This window comes from Patagioenas fasciata, chromosome 3, assembly GCF_037038585.1.
Source record: "Patagioenas fasciata isolate bPatFas1 chromosome 3, bPatFas1.hap1, whole genome shotgun sequence".
Taxonomy (NCBI): domain Eukaryota; kingdom Metazoa; phylum Chordata; class Aves; order Columbiformes; family Columbidae; genus Patagioenas; species Patagioenas fasciata.
This window is the reverse complement of record NC_092522.1, coordinates 122,831,939-122,853,155: the sequence shown is the minus strand read 5'-3', so window position 1 is coordinate 122,853,155 and position 21,217 is coordinate 122,831,939. Positions and strand designations below refer to the sequence as shown.

The following is a 21,217-nucleotide window of genomic DNA, read 5'->3' as shown; positions in this document are numbered from 1 at the left end:
CTGGCAAAAGCAGGATCAAGGCCACCAAAGTGACTTGCTGCCCCCAAGACACACCATGAGAAGTGACATGTCATGACGAGTCGGTTTTTAGAAAGCAATCCACAATTTGTAAACATAACCACAGATCTTTTTTATTAAAAAAAAAAAACAAAATGGAAGTAGAAAAGTTTGGCTGAAAATACCAACATCAAAAAAAACTTAAAAAAATAGCACTCGCACGGGAAATGTTTCTGTTTTGAAAACTTTGTCAATAGTTACAGCAATTTAAATCATAAAACAATCATTGTATAAAAACATATTTATTTAAATTAAATATTTTATGCAAACTCATATCTACACTCATTCAAAATGCATAGAGTCACACAAAAGAGATGGAATGCCTTAGCTTAAAAACCTGTGAAGTTGTGGGGCTTTTTAAGTATTATTTGCAATTATTATTAATACATGTTTGGGACTGAAAACAGAAAATCATAGCCACGCTACTAACTAATCATTACCAAGTGCCATATAGTAAACACTAAGATTAATCATGTCATATAACTGATTTAAAATAAAGCTTCATCTTTATGAAAAAGAAGGGAACTCGAGCAAATACAAAATCCGAGGGGAGGAATAATAGAAGGAATAAATCAATGTACAGCTTTATTACAAGCAATAATACGTCAGAGTTAGAGGAGGCATTGGGCTCAAAAAGGGAAGCGTTCGCCTTCAAAGGATGTTCGATTAAAGAAAAACAATGTATATCTGCTACATCATCACCTCTTGGCCAAAATGCTCATCCCCAGGACCTGTTCCCAGGGCAGCTCATGTTCTCCCCAGTGTTTGGAGGGCTTTTGATTGGAGGCCAAGGAGATGGAACCCAGACCAGACCCTGCTTTTCCAAGCCCTGATCCTACCCCTCTCCAGAACTGACCGCCCTCGGCACTGGCTGCCCCTTTACAGCCCCCACATCCCCAGGGCCAGCCCAGCATCATCCTTGGTGTCCCCTCTGGATGTCCCCTTGAAGGGGCTTTTTCCCTGACCAGGACTTTTTTCTGCAGGATGCTGCCACCCTCCTGACTCCAAATCAGAGCTGGGATGCCCCGAAATTTGGGGAGCAGCTTTCCCGCACTCCCAGGCGCATCTCTGCTTTGGAAAAGGGACTTGGCCAAAGGGCTTTGGCAAGGGGAAATGCCCCCAAAGCCCCGTGCGGAGCAGGACACCCAAGGCTTCACACAGATGACGAGCTGACGACCGAAATCCTTTACCTACGCCACCGAGAAGACTCCATGGCCCTCGCGGTTCGGACTCAGTCACCCTGAGGGACGGCGAGCGATGTCCCCGGGGAGCAACGCCTTGTAATACTGTGTCAGGTCCTTCCTCAGCTGGTCCAGGCGGCCCCGGCCGGGGGTCTAGGAGACGCTGTAGTTATTGTAGTAGGTGGCCGTGGCATCGGCGAGGACAGAGATGAGGCTGGTCTCGGAGGTGTGGGAGCCACCGGCCGCTGGGACGTGTCCATTGACCAAGACATGGTGGTCACCATGGCCGGGGTTGTTGAGATACTGGTCGAACTCATTGCGGTCCATCTCCCCCAGGAGCTCAGCTTGGCTCAGCTGGTCCAAGGTGTCAAAGCCGTGGTGGTCGGGTGGTGGGGAGAGCTGGCCCAGGTGGGCATGGAGGCTCGGGGGGTGCAGGGAGGGGAAGGCGGGTGTGTAGTAGCTTGGAGGAGGAGGAGGAGGAAGAGAAGGGCAGCTGGAGGTTGGGGGGATCATGCAGGTGGTGGGTTGCGGCATGGGGCTGAGAGAGTGGTGGTTGCATGGGATGGAGCTGCCTGCGTACTCCGGGGAGTAGGTGGCTCCGGGGAGGTGGGAGCGATGATGCTCATCAGGGCAGGGCGAGGAGAAGAAGCTCTGCTCGGGGTCTATGGCGTCCAGCGGAGACATCTCCGGGGGGGTGGGCAGCCCGTAGGGGTAGGTGTCCACGCTGGTGCTGCTGCCACTGCCCGAAGCCTCTCGGTAGCCGCGGATGGCCGGCAGCCCCGGGCGAGGGGGGTACTCACCCGGCCCCTCTTTCTCCCCCCCAGCCCGGCCGCAGGTCCGCTTCTCCGGCACCGCGTTTTGGTCCCGGGTCAGGCTGCCCAGCAAAAATCCGGGGTCCACCCGCTTGCAGATGCGCTTGACCTGCTTCTTCCTCCGGGGTCGGTATTTGTAGTTGGGGTAATCTTGCATGTGCTTCACCCGCAGCCGCTCGGCCTCCTCCACGTAGGGACGCTTCTGCGGGAGGCTCAGAGCCTTCCAGGACTTGCCTGAAATGGAGAATGGAACTCCCCTTAGCACCCGTGGAGGCCACATAGGGGAGGAAAGGGAGCTGCCACCCCACGCTTGCAGGCACAAAACCCAAGGGCAAGGTAGGGGCTCCCAATATCCGAGCTGGTGCACATGAGCGATGCACCCCACAAACCCACAAGGAGGACGATGTAGCAGTGGGAGGGTGAAAAAGGGGAGTATTGAAGCCACTGTAGGTCCTCCAGTTCCCCCCATCCCAAATGCCAAGCAGGGTGGATTCAAGGTTAGCTGAGGCTCGCTGCAAATAAATCAGGGCAAATAAACTCCCCCAGCTCCACGGCCTGATCTTGCAAAGCCTCTCTGGGATGGAGCGGGGATTGCCAAGGCCATGCCCGGCTGGGCAGGGGGTCAGGATGTGGCGTCCCTGGTTGTGTCCCAGCATGTGCCCTGCTGGGACTTGCACCGGGGTGTACGGGGACACGGGTGCCACAACCTGCTTGTCTGAGATACACAAAACATCCCCAGGACACAGGACAGAGAAGCAGCAGTGGGATGGGGGGGGGTTGTAAGCCATGGTGAGGCTGCCCCAGGCTGTCCCTCAGGGCAGGGGGAGAAATAAGGACATGGATCAAAGCGTTTGACGCTTTCCCCTTGCCAAAGAGACAGCAGAAATAACATTGAATAAGCAGAGATGCTGCATGGCAAAGCAGCGAGGAGAAAAACCAAACCACCAAAGAAAACACCGCAAAACTGTCCAGGGAAACAGAAACTTCGGGTAAGAGGCTGGACAGCAAAGCTGTGTTGCAATTTGGGCAGCTCTTTCTCAGGCTGTCTGGGCTGTTTTTTTCAGTTTGCCCTCTTGGTTTCACATTAAAAAAAAAAAGGGATTGTGGGGAGGGGGAAATAGTGGATGGGGAGTGGGGAAACAAATGTGTATGCAAAATGGGTCGTGATCTCTGAAAAGAAACAGCAGAAACACCACTACTGTCCTACCCGCTGCCCGGCTATGCAATGTTGGGGTGGGCTAGTGAGTTTGGGGACAAAGCGGGGCCAGGAAAATTTGGGGGTCCCTCCTTACATTGCACCCAGGGCTCCCTGGCACTGGCAGCCCAGCACTGCAGGGTTTACACTGAGGGATGGTGGCAGGGTGTACAGTGCCTGTCCCCTGGGGTGCGGGACACTACCGGCCTTTGCACCCCACAAGCCCGCTGCATGTTGCCCCCCGAGGGCTGGACCTAGGCAAGATTTGCACCCCACAGCGTGGCCATGTTGGTGCCCACCCCTTGTGTGCTGGACCTGCCTGTATCCCCTGGGGTGGCATGGAGGATGCACACACCCCAGGGTGCTGGTGCCAGACCTGGGAAAGGCTTTTAGGGTGGCAGAGTTTGCACCCCTGGGGCATGGGATATGGACAGGGTTTGCACCCCAGGGGGTGCCCGGGTGGGTGCATGGGTGCGCACCCCAAGGTACTGGATCTAGAGAGTTTTTGGACCCCCGGGATTGCTGGGTAGGTGCATGGGTGCCTAGCCCTGGGGTATGGGAGCTGAGCAGTGTTTGCACCCCATGGGATGCCCGGTTGGGTGCATGTGTGCCCACCCTGGGGTACTGGATCCAGAAAGGTTTTGCACCCCTGGGAATGGCCAGGTGGGTGCACGGGTGCCTACCCCAGCGTGTGGGATCTAGACAGGGTTTGCACTCCCAGGAATGGCCAATGGGTGTATGGGTGCCTACCCCTGGGATATGGGATCTGGACAGGGTTAGTACCCCATGGGGTGGCCGATGGGTGCATGAGTGTCCACCCCGGGGTACTGGATCTGGACAGGGTTTGCACCCCCAGATCTGCCCGGGTGGGTGCACGGGTGCCTCCCCCCGGGTACCGAATCTGGTTCACGGCCGACGGGACCACGGGCTGTGGGATCCAGGCAGGGTTTGCACCCCGTGGGATGCCCGGGTGGGTGCATGGGTGCCCAGCCTGGGCTATTGGATCCAGACAGGGTTTGCACCCCCGGAGCCGCCCGGGTGGCTACACGGGCACCCACCCCCGGGATCACCCCCCTCCCATCCCCAACCCCTTCGCCCCTCCGCTCCTCACCGAGCATCTTGCTGAGCTCCGCGTTGTGCAGGTCGGGGTTCTGCACCGCCAGCCGCTTCCTCTCGTCCTTCGCCCACACCATGAACGCGTTCATGGGCCGGCGGATGCGGCTCTCGGAGCTTTTCTCCCTCGGAGGACAACGGGGGGGTTGCGGCCCCGTTCGCAGCCCCTCGGTCCCGTCCCCCTCCAGCCGCTCCGGCCAGGGGAAGGTGCTCAGCAGCGCAGCCATGGCCCGACCCGGCCCCGCCGCCCCCCCGGCCCCGGCCCCGGCCCCGGCCCCCGCCCCTGCCCGCTGCGCTGCCCTCGGGGTCCCCGCGCAGTCCCAGCCTCTTGCCCGGCCTCCCTCGTATTTATGAGCTCCTTGGAGAAAGCCTCCTCCAATGACACCGAGGGGAACTCCGCTGCTCCTCCTTGTTTGCAAACTCCTCAAGCACCGGACAGGATGGAGCGGGGAGAAAACTTCTCTCCACCCTCTGCCCGGCACCCCCCCGGTGGGGGGGCAGCACCCCCCAACCTTCTACTTCCCGCCCCCCCTCCCCTTTTATTATAATTATTTTTTATTGTTTTGCCCGCTGAAAGGGAGCTGGAAATGGCCCTGCCACCCCTGCACAGCCCCAGCTGCCCCCCCTACCCCTGCACCTCAAAAGCTTCAAAACAGAGAGGAACGATGACAGCATGGAGAGGTTTTGGGGTGGCCCCAAATTGAAGGTCCCTATAGGGGTTCCCCCCAGCCCTCTCCCCAGGCTTTGGCAAGCTGCAGTGCGTCTGTTCGCCAGGGGAGATCAAGGCACGGGTCCCACAGGAATGTGCCCCTTTCCCCCCGCACCCCATTCTTTAACCACCAGTCCAGGCTGGACTTTGCCACCCCCTGCAGGTTTTCACCCCGTTACCCCAAATTCCCAGGTCCCCTCGCACTGGAGGGAAACTGATACCCAGTGAACCTTCTTGTCCAGCCTGGTTGGGCTCCTGATTGAGTTTGCTGAGGTCACACAGAGCAGGGGCTACAACAACCCCAGTCGGTCCCACTGCTCCCCACTGGGACATGGGGGATCCATCTGATGCTTTATGCTCTTTTTCTTGCTGCTGCATTTCATGGAGCGCTGGCCCATCCTGCAAAGCCATCCCAGCCCAGTTGGGATGGAAGCCCCACCATCACACGATATTCCCCAGTTTGGTGCTCATGAAGACAAGAAAGTCATCCCTAAGAGCTTCCCCCACCTGGGACAAACCATCTCCAGGAAGGCGATGAGACCAAAAATCCCCAGCCAGACCCCTTTGCCAGCTCATCCCTGCAACCTGCCCCAAGGAATATATTTAGTCGCTGGATTCCTTTATGATTCTGACCCCCTGACATGGGCTGCAGCAGCTCCGCCGTGACTGATGGTGAATTTCCGACCCGCGCTGCCAGAAAGCCGATGGGCCAGGGCACACCATGGGAAGGCATTTCCTCGGGGCCGGCTGGATGTCGCCCCATCTAACCCACGCACGGAGGGGAAAAACCCAGCGCGGATCCCAAGCTGGGGTGTTTGTGCAGGTCGGCAGCAACTGAACCACGTGTTTGGGTGTTCCTATTGACTCTTGTCAGCTTACAAGTGATGGAGAGCGCGGTGTGTAAATGTAAACTCGGCGGGTTCAGGATCCGCCTGGGTTTCCTGGTCTCTCCTGCTTTGCACAAAGAGCGGGATCTGATTTTTGCGGGTTATGGTGATTCGGGGGTCTGGAGAGGTGGCAGCCGCCAACTTCACTCGCAGCAGGAGCAGCGACTGCGCTTCTTGAGCTTTGCCCCGGGAACCGAATGAAAACCCTAAGGAAACAACAACATTTTCCAAAGGAACTGATTAAATCTATTAAGCTATTTACAAGTGGGGCTCGATCAGAGCCGCGTTATCTGGGAATACAACAGGAAGGCAACTTCTCTTAAATCTAAAAGGCGCAGGAGGTTTCCTGGTCTCGGGACAGATTTATAAACCCTTTGCACACACACACACGCAGACCGGCACATAGCAACCGCCTTTTATCTGTGTTTTGGAGCTCCTGGGGACAGCCCGTGCTGTCCTGGACTTTGCACAGCGGGCACCGGTTCCCTCCCAAAGTCTCATCTCAACGCCTTCAAGTGCCAGGACGGGGCAGGGAGGGAGGGAGGATGCCAAACCCTCCATCCTCCTCCAAACAGCTCTCCTGGGTGCATTTTGTAGATGTGGAGTTGCTGCGGAGGTTGGCAGCAAGAGTTTGGGAAGAAAACCCATAACATCCTTTTTTATTATTGTTATATATATATATCTATTTTTAGTTTCCCTTTAGAAGAGGTTGAAGTGCACTGCAAAAAGAGACTGCAAAGTGGCAAGGTTTTATTTTGAATACGGTGTTACACCCCTCAGTGTTGTTTTTTAACTCTCAGCATGCACATAGAATCATAGAATCTTAGAATCACAGAATGGTTTCTGTTGGAAGGGACCTTCCCAGCTCCCCCAGTGCCACCCCTGCCATGGGCAGGGACATCTTCACCAGCTCAGGTTGCTCAGAGCCCCATCCAGCCTGGCCTGGGATGTCTCCAGGGATGGTTCATCCACCACCTCTCTGCCCAACCTGTTCCATTAATTTACCACCCTCATTGTCAACAATTTCTTCTTCATGTCCAACCTGAATCTCCCTCCTTTGGTTTAAAGCCATCACCCCTTGTCTTAATCCCCAAAAGCAGCATCTTCCCTCTGCAATCTATAGTGCTGAGGTGGTTTTGCATCAGCCCATCTGTAGTAACTCGTGTACGATGATGCCCTTTGTGGTGAACAAGCACATGGTCTGGATATGATCATTATTATTATAAAAAAACCCCAAACCTCTATAGTCAAGGCCACAGAACGTTTAGCAGTAGTAGTAGAATATATCCCCTCGAGGGAAAAGGAACAGATGAATTCCACTCAAGCCCGGTTACACAAACGTCCACGGTGCGATGTGCGGGATGCAGGGAGGATAAAGCCCTGAGCAGGGATGGGACCTCCATCCACCTCCTGCCTTGGCCACAGAGCTTCTGGGAACAACTCACCCGTTTCTCCTGGTGCTCGATTTTCCCTCCATATCGTGAGATAACACAGTTTGATCTCCTCCATGTATTGCATGTTTAAATCCATGTGGCTTTTCAGCCCCCCCCTGCAGTGAGACCGCGACGCCCATAGAGCCGCAGGACAAAAATACTGCAAAATATTTCTCATTTGTGCAAACAACAATAATAAACACCTTTCTTTTCCTTTTCCTTTCCTCCCCCCTCTCCCTTAGCACCTGGCATTCTGATTGCATTAGTAAGATGGGTTTCATTCTGCACCCGACCCAAAATGCTGGTTAAACCTGTCCTGTAGGAAGCTCGGCGTTACATAAAGGCGGTTGGGGCCATGTGAAAATGCCACCTTTTTAATTGCGACCATATCAGGGTAATTAGCAGCAATCTGGAAAAAAAAAAAGATCAACAAACAAACCTCATCTTTACTTTTTATGCTTTACTTTACTTTACAGGGCTTACCTGTATCTGGGGCACAGGAAGAAGCGGAGCTCTCCCAGGGCTTCCAGAGCAGGGAAATTACAGCTAAAAGCTAAAATAGCGCGAGCAGACAAAGGGTGGAAAAAGCTTTGTTCTCCCCATTTTCACGGACGGGGAACAGCGGCAGCAACTCCCATGGGTCGTGCGGCAAATCTGCCACCAAACCCTGTATAGGCGAGACCATCCCCACTCTTCAAATTCAACCATCCCCTTTCGGCGTCCATCCGACATCTGGTGTTTCGCTTGGTTTGTAAACGGTGGGTTTGTTATCACCCTCCCCTCCATTATTCAAATGTGCAAATGCTGAATTAGCTCGATATTCGCACGTTCTTTAATTATTGATGAAACTCTTGCCTCCCAAGGGCAGTTTTTTGCTGGGGGTTCCCCATGCAAGAGCCGGTGGCTCTTGGTGGAACAGCAGAACCAACCCAAATCTGTTCCCCTCTACTACTGGGACCATTTATTTGCTACGAAAAGAAATCACAGCTTTCCCCTTATAAACCCCACCACAAATAATGTCAACCAAAACCAATTTTCAGCACACACATTCATGGTGCTGAATGCTTCTGGTCTATTTTTAAAGCACGGTTTTAAGTCACAAAACTCACATATTTTAGTCCCTTTATGTTACAAAAATAACATATTTTAGTCGCTTTAGGTTAAAGGGGACTAGTGGAATTTCCCTCTTACACTTTAAAATTTATAAAGACTGGATTAAGATAAGGAAAAAAAAACATCTCTGAGTGACTCAGAAGCAGAATTTTAAGTTCTGACTTGCTGAGAAATTGAGCTCCCATTTGGCATTGGAACAATCTTCCGCTTCTGCCACCACAAAAGTTGGTTTTTACCACATCCACCAGTCACAGAATCACAGAATCCCAGAATGTCAGGGATGGGAAGGGACCTGGAAAGCTCATCCAGTGCAACCCCCCCATGGAGCAGGAACACCCAGCTGAGGTTCCACAGGAAGGTGTCCAGGCGGGTTTGAATGTCTGCACAGAAGGAGACTCCACAACCTCCCTGGGCAGCCTGGGCCGGGCTCTGACACCCTCACCCCAAACAAGTTTCTTCTCAAATTTAAGTGGAACCTCCTGTGTTCCAGTTTGCACCCATTGCCCCTTGTCCTGTCACTGGTTGTCACCGAGAAGAGCCTGGAACCATCCTCCTGACACTGCCCCTTTCCATACTGATCCCCATGAATGAGTCCCCCCTCAGTCTCCTCTTCTCCAGCTCCAGAGCCCCAGCTCCCTCAGCCTTTCCTCACACGGGAGATGCTCCACTCCCTCCAGCATCTTGGTGGCTGCGCTGGACTCTCTCCAGCAGTTCCCTGTCCTTCTGGAACTGAGGGGCCACAACTGGACACAAGATTCCAGGTGTGGTCTCACCAGGGCTTGACTAAGAGTTTGCTCATACAAGTAAAAGTTTGTTTGTCCCTGCGTGGGACAGGTAAAGAGATGTGGTTATTGCCCAAATTCTCTGCGAGCTCTGATCCTTCCTGGGGAATCCTTGACCACAAATTAGATTTAAAACCCTTCTCACAGCTCCAGGAATGAGGAGGAATTAAGCGCAGGATTGTTAGAGATGCTCAAAACCCTTGCGGTGTTTGAGGACACGCTATGATTTCTTTTTGATGCTACGCGGTGTTTTCCAATAGACTTTGTGTGGTTTTCCTCTCTTTTTGGAGCTTCCTTCCTCCTCCTCGCGCTGGCAGGTCCGGAGGTTTTGTGACGTAAATGGTGCCTTTTGAAGGTGGATGCTTCACGAGCTTCAACCTCATGTGTTTAAACAGGGGAAAATTAGTTAATTACATCGGTGCATTCAGCTAATTTTCTTCGCCCAGGGCTGATTATGTGAAAGAAGTCAGCACCACAACTACCTCTTGCTTAAAGGAAAATTGCATTAATTGGACACGACGCCGAACTGGATGCGTTTCTTAAATCTCCCAAAGCAGCTGCGTCTCAGATACTTCCTAATGGACCAAAACTCACATTGACGTAAGGATACAGGGTTCTCAAATCTTAACAGGTTGCCTTGAAACTTGTACTTAAGAGCATCACGCATCTGTGCTTTGAAATAATTGCTGATTTTTGTGTAAAGTCTTGGGGAGAAATTCAAGGAGCGGAGCCTGTTGTGCAGAGTCGGACGCAGCAAGATCAAACACTTAAAGCCATAAAACTCATGTGGACTTTGGTCCGATAGTGGTAATAAAAGCACTTTCCCGTGGCCTTTGCTTCCCAGGATACAGTTTTGTGCTCGCAGGTAGTTACAAGCACAAAAGTCCATCTATATCTATCTCTATCTCTATCTCTATCTCTATCTCTATCTCTATCTCTATCTCTATCTCTATCTCTATCTCTATCTCTATCTCTATCTCTATATCTATATCTCTATATCTCTATATCTCTATCTATATCTATATCTATATATATATATAGATACACATATTGCTGTTCATGAAATTGCAACTGCAGCATTGCAGCGATGGTTTATTTCCAGGCTCAAAGCAAAGAACAACGCGGTACCTGCGACAGGTGGAAGGAGCTCACAAGAAATCATCATCTGCATATGGTTCCCCATGCATAAAGGAGAATTTTCTTCTATGTCACTGGTGATCCGGAGTGATTAAAACTGGAACTATTTTAAGATCTATTCCGTGTGTGCATGGTTTTCCATTTGGAAGCGAAAGCGGAGCGGAGCCTCTAATTTCTCTTCGTTTTTAGGTTGCAGGTACATCACTTTGTGCCGCAACGTGTGACTGCGATGGACAAATATATAACACAAACTCTGCTGTTTTAAAAGTCTTATGTTCACTAAAATGAAACCAAATAATTTCTTTGCGCTTACATTCTGCTAATTGCAGCGTTTGGGTAACAACGTGATTATTTTTCCTATGCTTTTGGAAAAAGACCTTCTCGCCAAAGCAGAGTTTGGTTAAAACTGGACTCAAAACCCACTATAAACCAACCAACCAAACCAAAGCAAATCAAATCCAAAACTATTACTTCTTTGAAACGTGTTCCTGCTGTTTCAATCATCTATTTCACTATCTGTTGAGAAGAGCTTTTTGTGGAGTAACGCAAAGTTGAGTGACCACTAACACATTGAATTGCTTGTTTCAAATTCTAGTCTATTCGGATTATTCTTCCCCAATAACCCCTATTCTGCACACCCTGTTTCTCTTTGAGCTTGAGGAACATTAAACCCCTTCATTTCCTGGGATAAAGTGAAATTCCCACTCTTGGTACAAACAGATTCTCGTCTATCTGTAGCTGATATTTCAGCAAGATTTAAATCTTAGGCACACGGTACTTACCTGTATTAATGCCATAAATTTAAAGATTTACTCCTGCTTTTCTTTCTTCTGTAACTAGTGTTGGAATGCAGCCAAACACTCACAAGAATTAGCACATAGAAACTAGAGGAAGATTAATAGAGAACAAACAAACAAGCCCAGAAGTATTTGGAGAAAGAAAACCTATTCCTTGACCAGCACCTTTTTAAACCAAAATCCCAGAGGGACTGTTAAGTTTAACTGTTTAAGACTTTAAAATCATTTGAAATGGGCTTTTGCTAGCAAACAAAAATCCCAAATCGGGGTGAAATTAGAAAGGCTGCTTTGAAGGGCAACCATAAAACTTGCGATGCTTCAATGTAATGTGAAAATTGATTCTGCTGTCTTTGTTCACTGATAATTAATTTCCAGCCCAAGCACAGAGCTTACTCACAATTGTGTAGGAACCTCATGGTATTGTGTATTTTCTTTAAGGAAACCAGGGAACAACCCAGCATCATAATATCTCAATATCTCCAGGTTCCAGTATGAGTTGGGGAATGACCTGTTAGAGAGCAGTGTAGGGGAAAGGGACCTGGGGGTCCTGGGGACAGCAGGGTGAGCATGAGCCAGCACTGGGCCCTTGTGGCCAGGAAGGCCAATGGGACCTGGGGTGGGTTAGAAGGGGGTGGTCAGTAGGTCAGAGAGGTTCTCCTGCCCCTCTGCTCTGTCCTGGGGAGACCACACCTGGAATCTTGTGTCCAGTTGTGGCCCCTCAATTCCAGAAGGACAGGGAACTGCTGCAGAGAGACCAGCGCAGCCACCAAGATGCTGAAGGGAGTGGAGCATCTCCCGTGTGAGGAAAGGCTGAGGGAGCTGGGGCTCTGGAGCTGGAGAAGAGGAGACTGAGGGGTGACTCATTCATGGGGATCAATATGGAAAGGGGGAGTGTCAGGAGGATGAAGCCAGGCTCTTCTCGGTGACAACCAGTGACAGGACAAGGGGCAATGGGTGCAAACTGGAACACGGGAGGTTCCACTTAAAGATGAGAAGAAACTTGTTGGGGGTGAGGGTGTCAGAGCCTGGCCCAGGCTGCCCAGGGAGGTTGTGGAGTCTCCTTCTGTGCAGACATTCAAACCCGCCTGGACACCTTCCTGTGGAACCTCAGCTGGGTGTTCCTGCTCCATGGGGGGATTGCACTGGATGAGCTTTCCAGGTCCCTTCCAACCCCTGACGTTCTGGGATTCTGTGATCTAATACTTATATAGCACTGAAAAGCAAATGTTATTGATACAAGGGTTAAAAAGTTAAAAAGTACTGGCATGCCAGCCTGAAACAAAGAGAAAGGCATTTTGTTCTCCTTTAAAATCAGGAAAACTACAATAGTTTTGCTACAATGAATGAGCATGTCCTGAGGGCAAGAAAGGTGCTTTGCAACCCAAGAAATCTTATAAAGGATGAGTTCAGCTAAAATATCTGAAGCCACATGGACCATGTTACTTCAGACTGAGTTTCTCCCACTGGACAATAAACATGGCTTAAAGACATTTTTGCTTAATAACATCTGCATCTTGAGGATGTTTTTCAAACCATGTTAGGCGACTCAACTAAGGCAATTGTAACAAAAAAAAAGGATCCATTATATTCAGCAGAGCAGGCGAATGGGATGTTTTAGATTTACGCTGATGAAACACAGCCAGGCCTAAAGTCAAACAAGCAGCGAATGGATTTGAACTCTGGATTATGCCACGATAACTGGCTGGTTTTTAGGGTCGTGCCGCCAATTTTCTGTGGCCAAAACCACATCAGAACCAGACTTGAGGATGGCAAATGCGTCTTCTCATTCCATCATTTCACTTCCAAGCTCCCCCACCAGTTCTTAGCTAAACCTTATGCCAAAACCCATCCTGAATGCTCAACCTCTCATACAAAATTGCTTATGTTAGTGCTGAGCTCCAGCATTACTTATTTCCAGGTTTACAAACAGAAACGAGCTCTGATTTGCTTATAAATCCAAACTGCTGGTTTTTCAGTGTATAAATGGCAATATTAATGCACCTGACCGGCTGTGCTTTTAGAATCTGTTTGGTCCCCTAATTTCACAGACAACCTTGTTCCATCCAAGCCAACTTTTTGAATTCCAGATGTGCTCTTGAAGGTTTTTGCCTGGGAACCAAAGATTTAGATATGGTTAATAAAGGCACAATTGTTGCAAAGTTACAATTGCTTGTGAGTTAACTACAGGCTAGAAAACAAAGGGAGGGATTTTATTTCATTCTTTAGCACTGACACTTGGGTGTAAACCCTTCATTACACTCTTTTGGTAAGAAACAACATTTGTTTTATAGGTAAAAGGAGATAAACGAAAAAATAAGACATGACTTTGCAAAAATCAGTGACAAAATCCATACGGCTTTGCGAAACCCCTCCTGTTTGCCTTAAGCGGAGCTGGGCTATCAGAAGTGAAAACAATGGTGGTTTTAATAATAAAGGCAATAATAGGGTGACTTTTTCCCCCCCTTCTCCCTGGATTGAGACAAACTCAGTCTGTACGAAGCAGTGGAACTTTTGACCACCAAAGCTGACGTTGGCCTGTCACCCTTGAATTTAAGGCTTGTCACCGTTGAATTTAAGGCCTGTCACCCTTGAAATTAAGCCTTGTATTTAAGCCCAACCTGTGGTTTAAGCTGGGGGAAGAGCAAGGTCAAGACTAAAACCCAACCCACGCCTGGCTGGTGCGTTTCCACAGACTTCTCCCTAACGTGCTAAAGTTTAAATCATCTCAGAGCCCCAGCTTGACTCTTAACTGGTTAAACGTGCTTGCAGTGCTTCTTTTTCTTTCTCTGCGCCCCTTCCACCTGCTCATCTGTCTCCTCTTTTTGCTTTTTGTGTTTCTTCTTATGGCGTTTCTTTTGCTTTGCTTCAGAGTCCTTTACGCCGAGATCTTCCCCATCAGATATTCCCGTAGAAATGTCTCCATTGCCCGTATTTTCATCACAATTAATGCTTTCGCCCTCAGGCTGCTCTTTATGTTTCCTTTTCTTCTTCCCTGAGTGACATTCATTGAACAGAGCATCCAGTTCCTTCCCATTCAAGTCACCTGTCTGAGACTGTTTGGCTTGTGGCTTCTCACAACGCTGTGTGCTCTCCTCCTCATCCCTCTTCTGCTTCTTCTTTTTCTTTTTGACTTTGGTTTTCAGTTCTTCTGAAGGCTCCGAAGCTTCTCCAGCTGTTGGGACAGAACCGTCAACCTCCGTTTCTGTTCCATTCTGGGATTCCTTTAGTTTTGCCATCCGCTTCGCAAAATATTCCTGTACGGTGAGGCTGCTTTTCACCGTATTGTAACCGTCTGCAGGCTCAGAGAGGAAGGGATTTCTCTGCTCCTCCTGGGATTTAGGATCCGTAATATCCTCCTGCATGTGAACAAAGAGGAGTGAGAGTCAGAAATAATGGCTTTCAATATAATGTTTTAGGTTTTTTTTGCACGCTAAAAAGAAAAAATATTAAAAATAATACACAGACAGAATCACACAGAATTGACTGGGTTGGAAAAGCCCTCAGAGATCATCCAGTCCAAGCCTTGGTCCAACTCCAGTCCATTGACCAGATCATGGCACTAAGTGCCATGGCCAATCTCAGTTTCAAAACCTCCAGGGCCGGTGAGTCCAGCACCTCCCTGGGCAGCCATTCCAATGCTGACCACTCTCTCTGCACAGAATTGCTTTCTCATCTCCAGCCTCAATTTCCCCTGGCAGAGTTGAAGCCCATGCCCCCTTGTCCTATTGCTGACTGCCTGGGAGAAGAGCCCAATCCCCCCTGGCTAGAACTGCCCTTCAGGTCGTTCTAGAGAGTGCTGAGCTCACCTCTAAGCCTCCTCTTCTCCAGACTGAACAAGCTCAGCTCCCGCAGCCTCTCCCCATAGGGCTTGTGTTCAAGTCCCTTCCCCAGTCTTGTTGCTCTTCTCTGGACCCGCTCCAGCACTTCAATCTCTTTCCTGACCTGAGGGGCCCAGAACTGGACACAACTGGATACGGTGCTTTGAAAATTAATTGTAAAAGTATAGATTTGGGCAGAAGTGAGAGAGCCTTCAATGCAAAGGATGGCGTTGGTTTAGAGAGGTGGCAGCATGGAAGAGAATACAGAACAAGATAATCCTCCGTTGCTTTGAATTTCTTACTGTTTGCCCGCTCCTGTGCAACTCATGCAGATTATGTACAATATAACACTATCACACTGGGTGTATTACACTCGCTTTGCAAAAGCACATGTCTCTACAAGATAGAAAACAACATGAAAAATAACGCAGAACAATCTATTAGCCTGTGGCATAAAGGAAATCCCACGCCTGGAATATCTCCACAGCAAAGCGCAAGAACTGGGTGATATACGGAGCAATCGGGCATTGATGCATCTCTTCCATCTTATCTGATCTTTAGAAATGTTTGTTTCGCAGCTGGTTTACTGTCATTGTGTCCTAGATGTTGTTATTTAAACATGCTCTGTTTGATCATACGTTATCAGATGGCAAAAACAACATCACAGGTTAGGTCTTACAAGGCTTCTGAATACATAAAATAAATAGCTGGTGAACTCCAGCTGCAGGTGAATATCTATGCCGTCTAGTATCTCAAAAGTAAATATAAAACACAAAGCAAAGTATAGCTCTGGAGCTGGATGTTATGTATGGCACGAAGAGAATTGACTCTGAATAAGCAACAAATGCAATGAGATGAAAATACATAACTTGTTAAATTACCTGTGACTTACAAGATAAACAAGCCAAAAAGGCAGCTGAAATTCAGACTTGTTTACACGGATACCGAGACACTCAAAAATAACCCTTTGCTTGGCAAAATCATGGAATCACAGAATCATTTTAGTTGGAAGACAGATGGAGTCCAACCATAACCTGACTCTAAAAGTCACAAAAGACCCTTGGAAATGTCCTAAAATTCACATTGCTTTTTCTTGAAAGCCTTTCAGGTAACCAAGCACACTCCCCTCGATGGGAAAAGCTGAGCAGGTGTGAATTGTATCACAGTATGTTTGGGATTGGAGAATCTTTACCAACACTTGACCTACAACAGAGATAATCCACAGCAATTACAGCCAAATGTGGTATGACAGATATACTTCACTTTTCTTCCCATTCATAAATGCACAGATGATATGAGTATCCATTCTATCCATGGATCTCGTATATGAACCGCAGTGACTATAAAATGTAACTAAAATCAGAGCGGGAATATTTCACACCCTCTTTCACTGGCATAAACTGATGCATGGGGTGAAGGCCGGTGGCAAACTGGGAGATATAAAACCACTTATCTCAACACTTTATAGTTATTGCACGGTGGTGGAGATAAGTGATCTGGTTTCTTCAGGGCAGCGTTACACGTGCTTGCTGAACAGGGGTTTATTAGCGTTTGTGAGTGAGGTTTTGCGGGTCCAACTCCTTGTGCATCCATCACCTTCACTCACATGAGCAGGAACGCAAAAAGTTGTGTCACCAGCGATGCGTGATGAGCAGTGATTTCCTCATTCATCGGCTTTCAAGAGGGCTATTCCAGTGGAACGAAAGATTCCACTTGAGATTCCAGTAATGTTTGTGTGGGCACTTATGAATACGAGGCACTTTTCTTGCAGGAATACCTTGTCGTGCACCTTCAACCTAAGTTTATGAACTAACTGAAATGATTTGATTTCTGGGCAGAAAAGTCTGCAAAGAAGTGTTGAATATGGGCAAAAAAACTGCATATATCTACACGCATCTATATATATCTATGTCATATTTGAAAAGGGAAGTTTGACAAGACGGAATCCACAGAATAAATGGACTGAGCTGTGTTTGTAGTCGCTCTCTTCTTAATAAGATGCACCTCCCGGCCCAAGCGAGCGGTGTTAATGTGGATCAAAAATAGATGCCCTGCTAAAGCGGAGTTAAACAGGTCACTCTCTTCTCCTTTTCTTTCTACCCGCAGAAGGATTTTGACACCTCATATCGCAAAATGACAAACAGTCTCCCAGGTTTTGTGGCGCGGGTGCAGTCGGAACAGTTTCCCTCCCCACCCCGATATGTAAAATGTACTTGAGACCAGAACGCCGATTACCCCCTGGCCAACCAGGAAAGGGTTTTCTCATTCCCTTGGTGACTTCAAGTCCTGACAACTTAATTATTGTAATTGAAGGCAAATATTACTTGAACTCTACACATTTCTTTTATAAAATACATTAGGCGTAAAAGAAAAAACCCCAACCAACGTTCCTTTGGTTAAGCTGTTCAGAAGGTATGCACCATGCCAGAAAATAAGAACCTTGCTCAGAAAACTCCTTTATTGATAAGAATTTTAATAACCATGGGCCACTGAACACAGAACTAACAGGGCACGGAGACAAGCAAAGAGGTGCCAACCCTAGAAAAACCTTCCAGTTTAGGAAAAGCTTATGTGAAATCATAAATCACCTGGAAAGGTGGTTAAAGGCCAGAAATGTTCCCCCTCCCGGGATGTACCTGTCCCAGTAGCCATGGGAACACCGGTCAACTCTAAACATGAATTTTCGCCAATGTCTCCATGGGCAACAAAGGGCAACAAAGATGCTGAAGGGAGTGGAGCATCTCCCGTGTGAGGAAAGGCTGAGGGAGCTGGGGCTCTGGAGCTGGAGAAGAGGAGACTGAGGGGTGACTCATTAATGTTTACAGATATATAAAGGGGGAGTGTCAGGAGGATGGAGCCAGGCTCTTCTGGGTGACAACCAATGAAAGGACAAGGGGTAATGGCTACAAACTGGAACACAAGAGGTTCCACTTAAATATGAGAAGAAACTTGTTTGGGGTGAGGGTGGCAGAGCCTGGCCCAGGCTGCCCAGGGAGGTTGTGGAGTCTCCTTCTCTGCAGACATTCAAACCCGCCTGGACACCTTCCTGTGGAACCTCAGCTGGGTGTTCCTGCTCCATGGGGGGATTGCACTGGATGAGCTTTCCAGGTCCCTTCCAACCCCTGACATTCTGGGATTCTGTGGGAGACTCACACTTTCTGCAACTCCTCCCCTGCTTGCCCCAACATACACAGATAAAAGCTGCGAAGAAAAATAAGATATACGTACTTAAATGTATACAACTTCTAAAAAGCAATTGATTACTCAAGATAAAAGACAGAAAGAAACATTCCACACAACCAATATAAAAGGAAAAATGCAATGGTGCTGTGAGTGGTGGGAGGTCTGAAGGTTGAGCTTGGGAGGAGATTATGTGTGTCCACACTGCGAGTTCCAACATTGGTGAGAATATGAAGTTTAAAGGAGTTGGGAATACTGGCCTCTAGGGAATTGGAAGGACCGACACAAGCAAAAGAAAAGGATGGCTTGAAACATGGTGTTGAATGCGGAACGAGTAAGAGGAAATAATAGGAAAATTCAAGGAGAGGCTGGGAAGTGCACAGGAAAAGATGAAGGTCAATTACAGTCAGAAGTCCCCCGTAAATATCATCTGTTTATGTAATTCGTTAAATGTATGGAAAATAATACGAAGCACATGAAGTACTGTAAGTACTGTTGTTTGTTAATTCTTTTTCTGCCTGCTTTCGTCACTTGGGGCACACAATGCTGATTTAATCATTCGGTGAGAACACTGAGCTTAGAGAGTGAAATCCTGGTTCCCTCGATTCCTGCAGGATCAGGATGGCACCTCTTCAGGCATCTTCTCCCAGATCACCTTTCAACCACAGTTATTTAATGACCAAGAAATCAGGGGATTATGGTCAATTATGCAGAGAAAACAAAACAATTCACATCACATCACGGAAACAGTTTGGCAACGGTAGAAGCCCAAAGTGGAAAGTATTTAGACACCTCATGAAACCAAATGAGTTTGAAACCCAAAAATCTTTGGTGATTAAGACATTGGGTTGAAGAATTAAAATCCAAAAAGAAAAACTGCATCTGTCTGTTAATCTGGGAGGAAAAATGAGATATAACCAACCAGCAAATAAAAAGGTGCCAGTACATCCGGGTTGGAACAACCCCAGGTTCCAGTATGAGCTGGGGAATGACCCATTAGAGAGCAGTGTAGGGGAAAGGGAGCTGGGGGTCCTGGGGACAGCAGGGTGACCATGAGCCAGCACTGGGCCCTTGTGGCCAGGAAGGCCAATGGTACCTGGGGTGGGTTAGAAGGGGGTGGTCAGTAGGTCAGAGAAGTTCTCCTGCCCCTCTGCTCTGCCCTGGGGAGACCACACCTGGAATCTTGTGTCCAGTTGTGGCCCCTCAGTTCCAGAAGGACAGGGAACTGCTGGAGAGAGTCCAGCGCAGCCACCAAGATGCTGAAGGGAGTGGAGCATCTCCCGTGTGAGGAAAGGCTGAGGGAGCTGGGGCTCTGGAGCTGGAGAAGAGGAGACTGAGGGGTGATCTCATTAATGTTTACAGATATCTAAAGGGCGAGTGTCAGGAGGATGGAGCCAGGCTCTTCTGGGTGACAACCAGCGGTAGGACAAAGGGCAATGGGTGCAAACTGGAACACAAGAGGTTCCACTTAAATTTGAGAAGAAACTTCTTCTCAGTGAGGGTAACAGAACACTGGCCCAGGCTGCCCAGGGAGGTTGTGGAGTCTCCTTCTCTGCAGACATTCAAACCCGCCTGGACACCTTCCTGTGGAACCTCAGCTGGGTGTTCCTGCTCCATGGGGGGATTGCACTGGATGAGCTTTCCAGGTCCCTTCCAACCCCTGACACTCTGGGATTCTGTGATAAAGAACAGAAGGACCTTGGATTAATTCAGTGAAGTTTCCCTCCTCTTCAGACTTCAAGGGTTTATTTCTTGGCACTTAAACTTTAGAATAAGGGAACTAAAATATCCACTATACATTCTCAGATCCGCCACATACGAAGAACAATCACTGAAGTAATTTCACATGCCTTTGCTTCCTTATTTGCAAATGAGGGGGTACTAATTCATAACCAATTTTGTTAGCTCACATTCACAAAAATGACACAAAAGGAAAAGTACAGAAGGGGTGAGCAGAAAGCCAGAATAAAGCCAAACTCTAATTTCAGTAGATTCTCTGTTAAATTACAGAAAATGGTCTAGATGAATTAAGCAGAGCTTAAACCTCTAGCCTGATTTACAAGGCAATCGCACGATCATCCACAGCTTTAAAACGCAACAACCCCTTTCTGCGGTCTGGCTGAACCACAGTGATTAGTTCTTGCTTGTTGAGGAACCAGAATAATAAGATTAATATAATCCAGTTCTGTTTCTGCTACTTCAGATCCTCACCGCAGAGCCGCATTGGTTTGACCCCCCTGCAGCGCACAAGACTTGAGAGGCAACAACTGAGGGCATCCCTGTATCTTTCTAACCCAGGTCTAACTAATGGAGAAAGTCTCAGATTATTCACAAAGAGTCACTCTGGAGTTTTGCAGACACTGAGAGGTTTTCTTAAGGAGGTGACAACTTAAAGTGAAATAAGAGCATAAACATTTGGATTGGGATCAAACAGGCAAGAGAGTGAACAAAGACCTGTAGCACGATGAGTTTAGGCAGGATTAAAATAAATACATGCATAAATATGGCCATGCAGCATCAGTTCTGAAGTCAGTTCTGGCACAAGGATGGGTACCCAGGAGCCTGGAATGTTTTAAATTTACCTGATTAGGATTGGTGTGCTTACAAAGAACTAATGACAATAAACTTCCAATATAGAAAGGGCTGATCAAAGAGAAAAAGAGACAATTTTCCCTGTTCTTATGATGACCAGATGTGAATTGCCAACATGAAACTTTGTTAGTAGGATAAATTTATCAGTATATATGCAAAGTCTCAACAATCCTGGGGAGTCTTGACCACTGAAAGCAATTTAGACAACTCTCAGGAAAGCGTTCGGTAGAGTTAATACTTGCTTGGAATGGAAAATAGAAGAATCTTCCAGCCCTGAAATGCTTTAAAAACCTGGAGCTCCAATTTGACCTCCTGGTAATAAAAGAGGGTTTAATGGAAGAGATGAAAAGCAGGAACACCAAACCTGGAAAGAGATGGTGAAAATTCAGGCCACCTGCAATTTCCTTCTTT

The 21,217-nt window shown here is 48.3% G+C and overlaps 2 protein-coding genes across 2 annotated transcripts in view; both read right to left on the bottom strand.

The window, feature by feature from the left end:
- Positions 1-283: 283 nt before the first annotated feature.
- Positions 284-4,601, bottom strand: SOX7 (SRY-box transcription factor 7). Its single transcript, XM_065835788.2, has 2 exons — positions 4,357-4,601; positions 284-2,284 (listed from the first exon to the last, which is right to left on the bottom strand). Exons 1-2 carry the CDS (start codon positions 4,583-4,585, stop codon positions 1,392-1,394), a joined length of 1,122 nt encoding a protein of 373 aa, XP_065691860.1. The 5' UTR covers positions 4,586-4,601; the 3' UTR covers positions 284-1,391.
- Positions 4,602-13,405: 8,804 nt separating this feature from the next.
- PINX1 (PIN2 (TERF1) interacting telomerase inhibitor 1) overlaps positions 13,406-21,217 on the bottom strand; it is a 71,779-nt gene continuing 63,967 nt past the window's right edge. Inside the window, exon 7 of the mRNA XM_065835846.2 lies at positions 13,406-14,572. Coding sequence (XP_065691918.2) covers positions 13,970-14,572 — 603 coding nt within the window. The 3' untranslated portion in view covers positions 13,406-13,969. The remainder of the gene's footprint in view (positions 14,573-21,217) is intronic.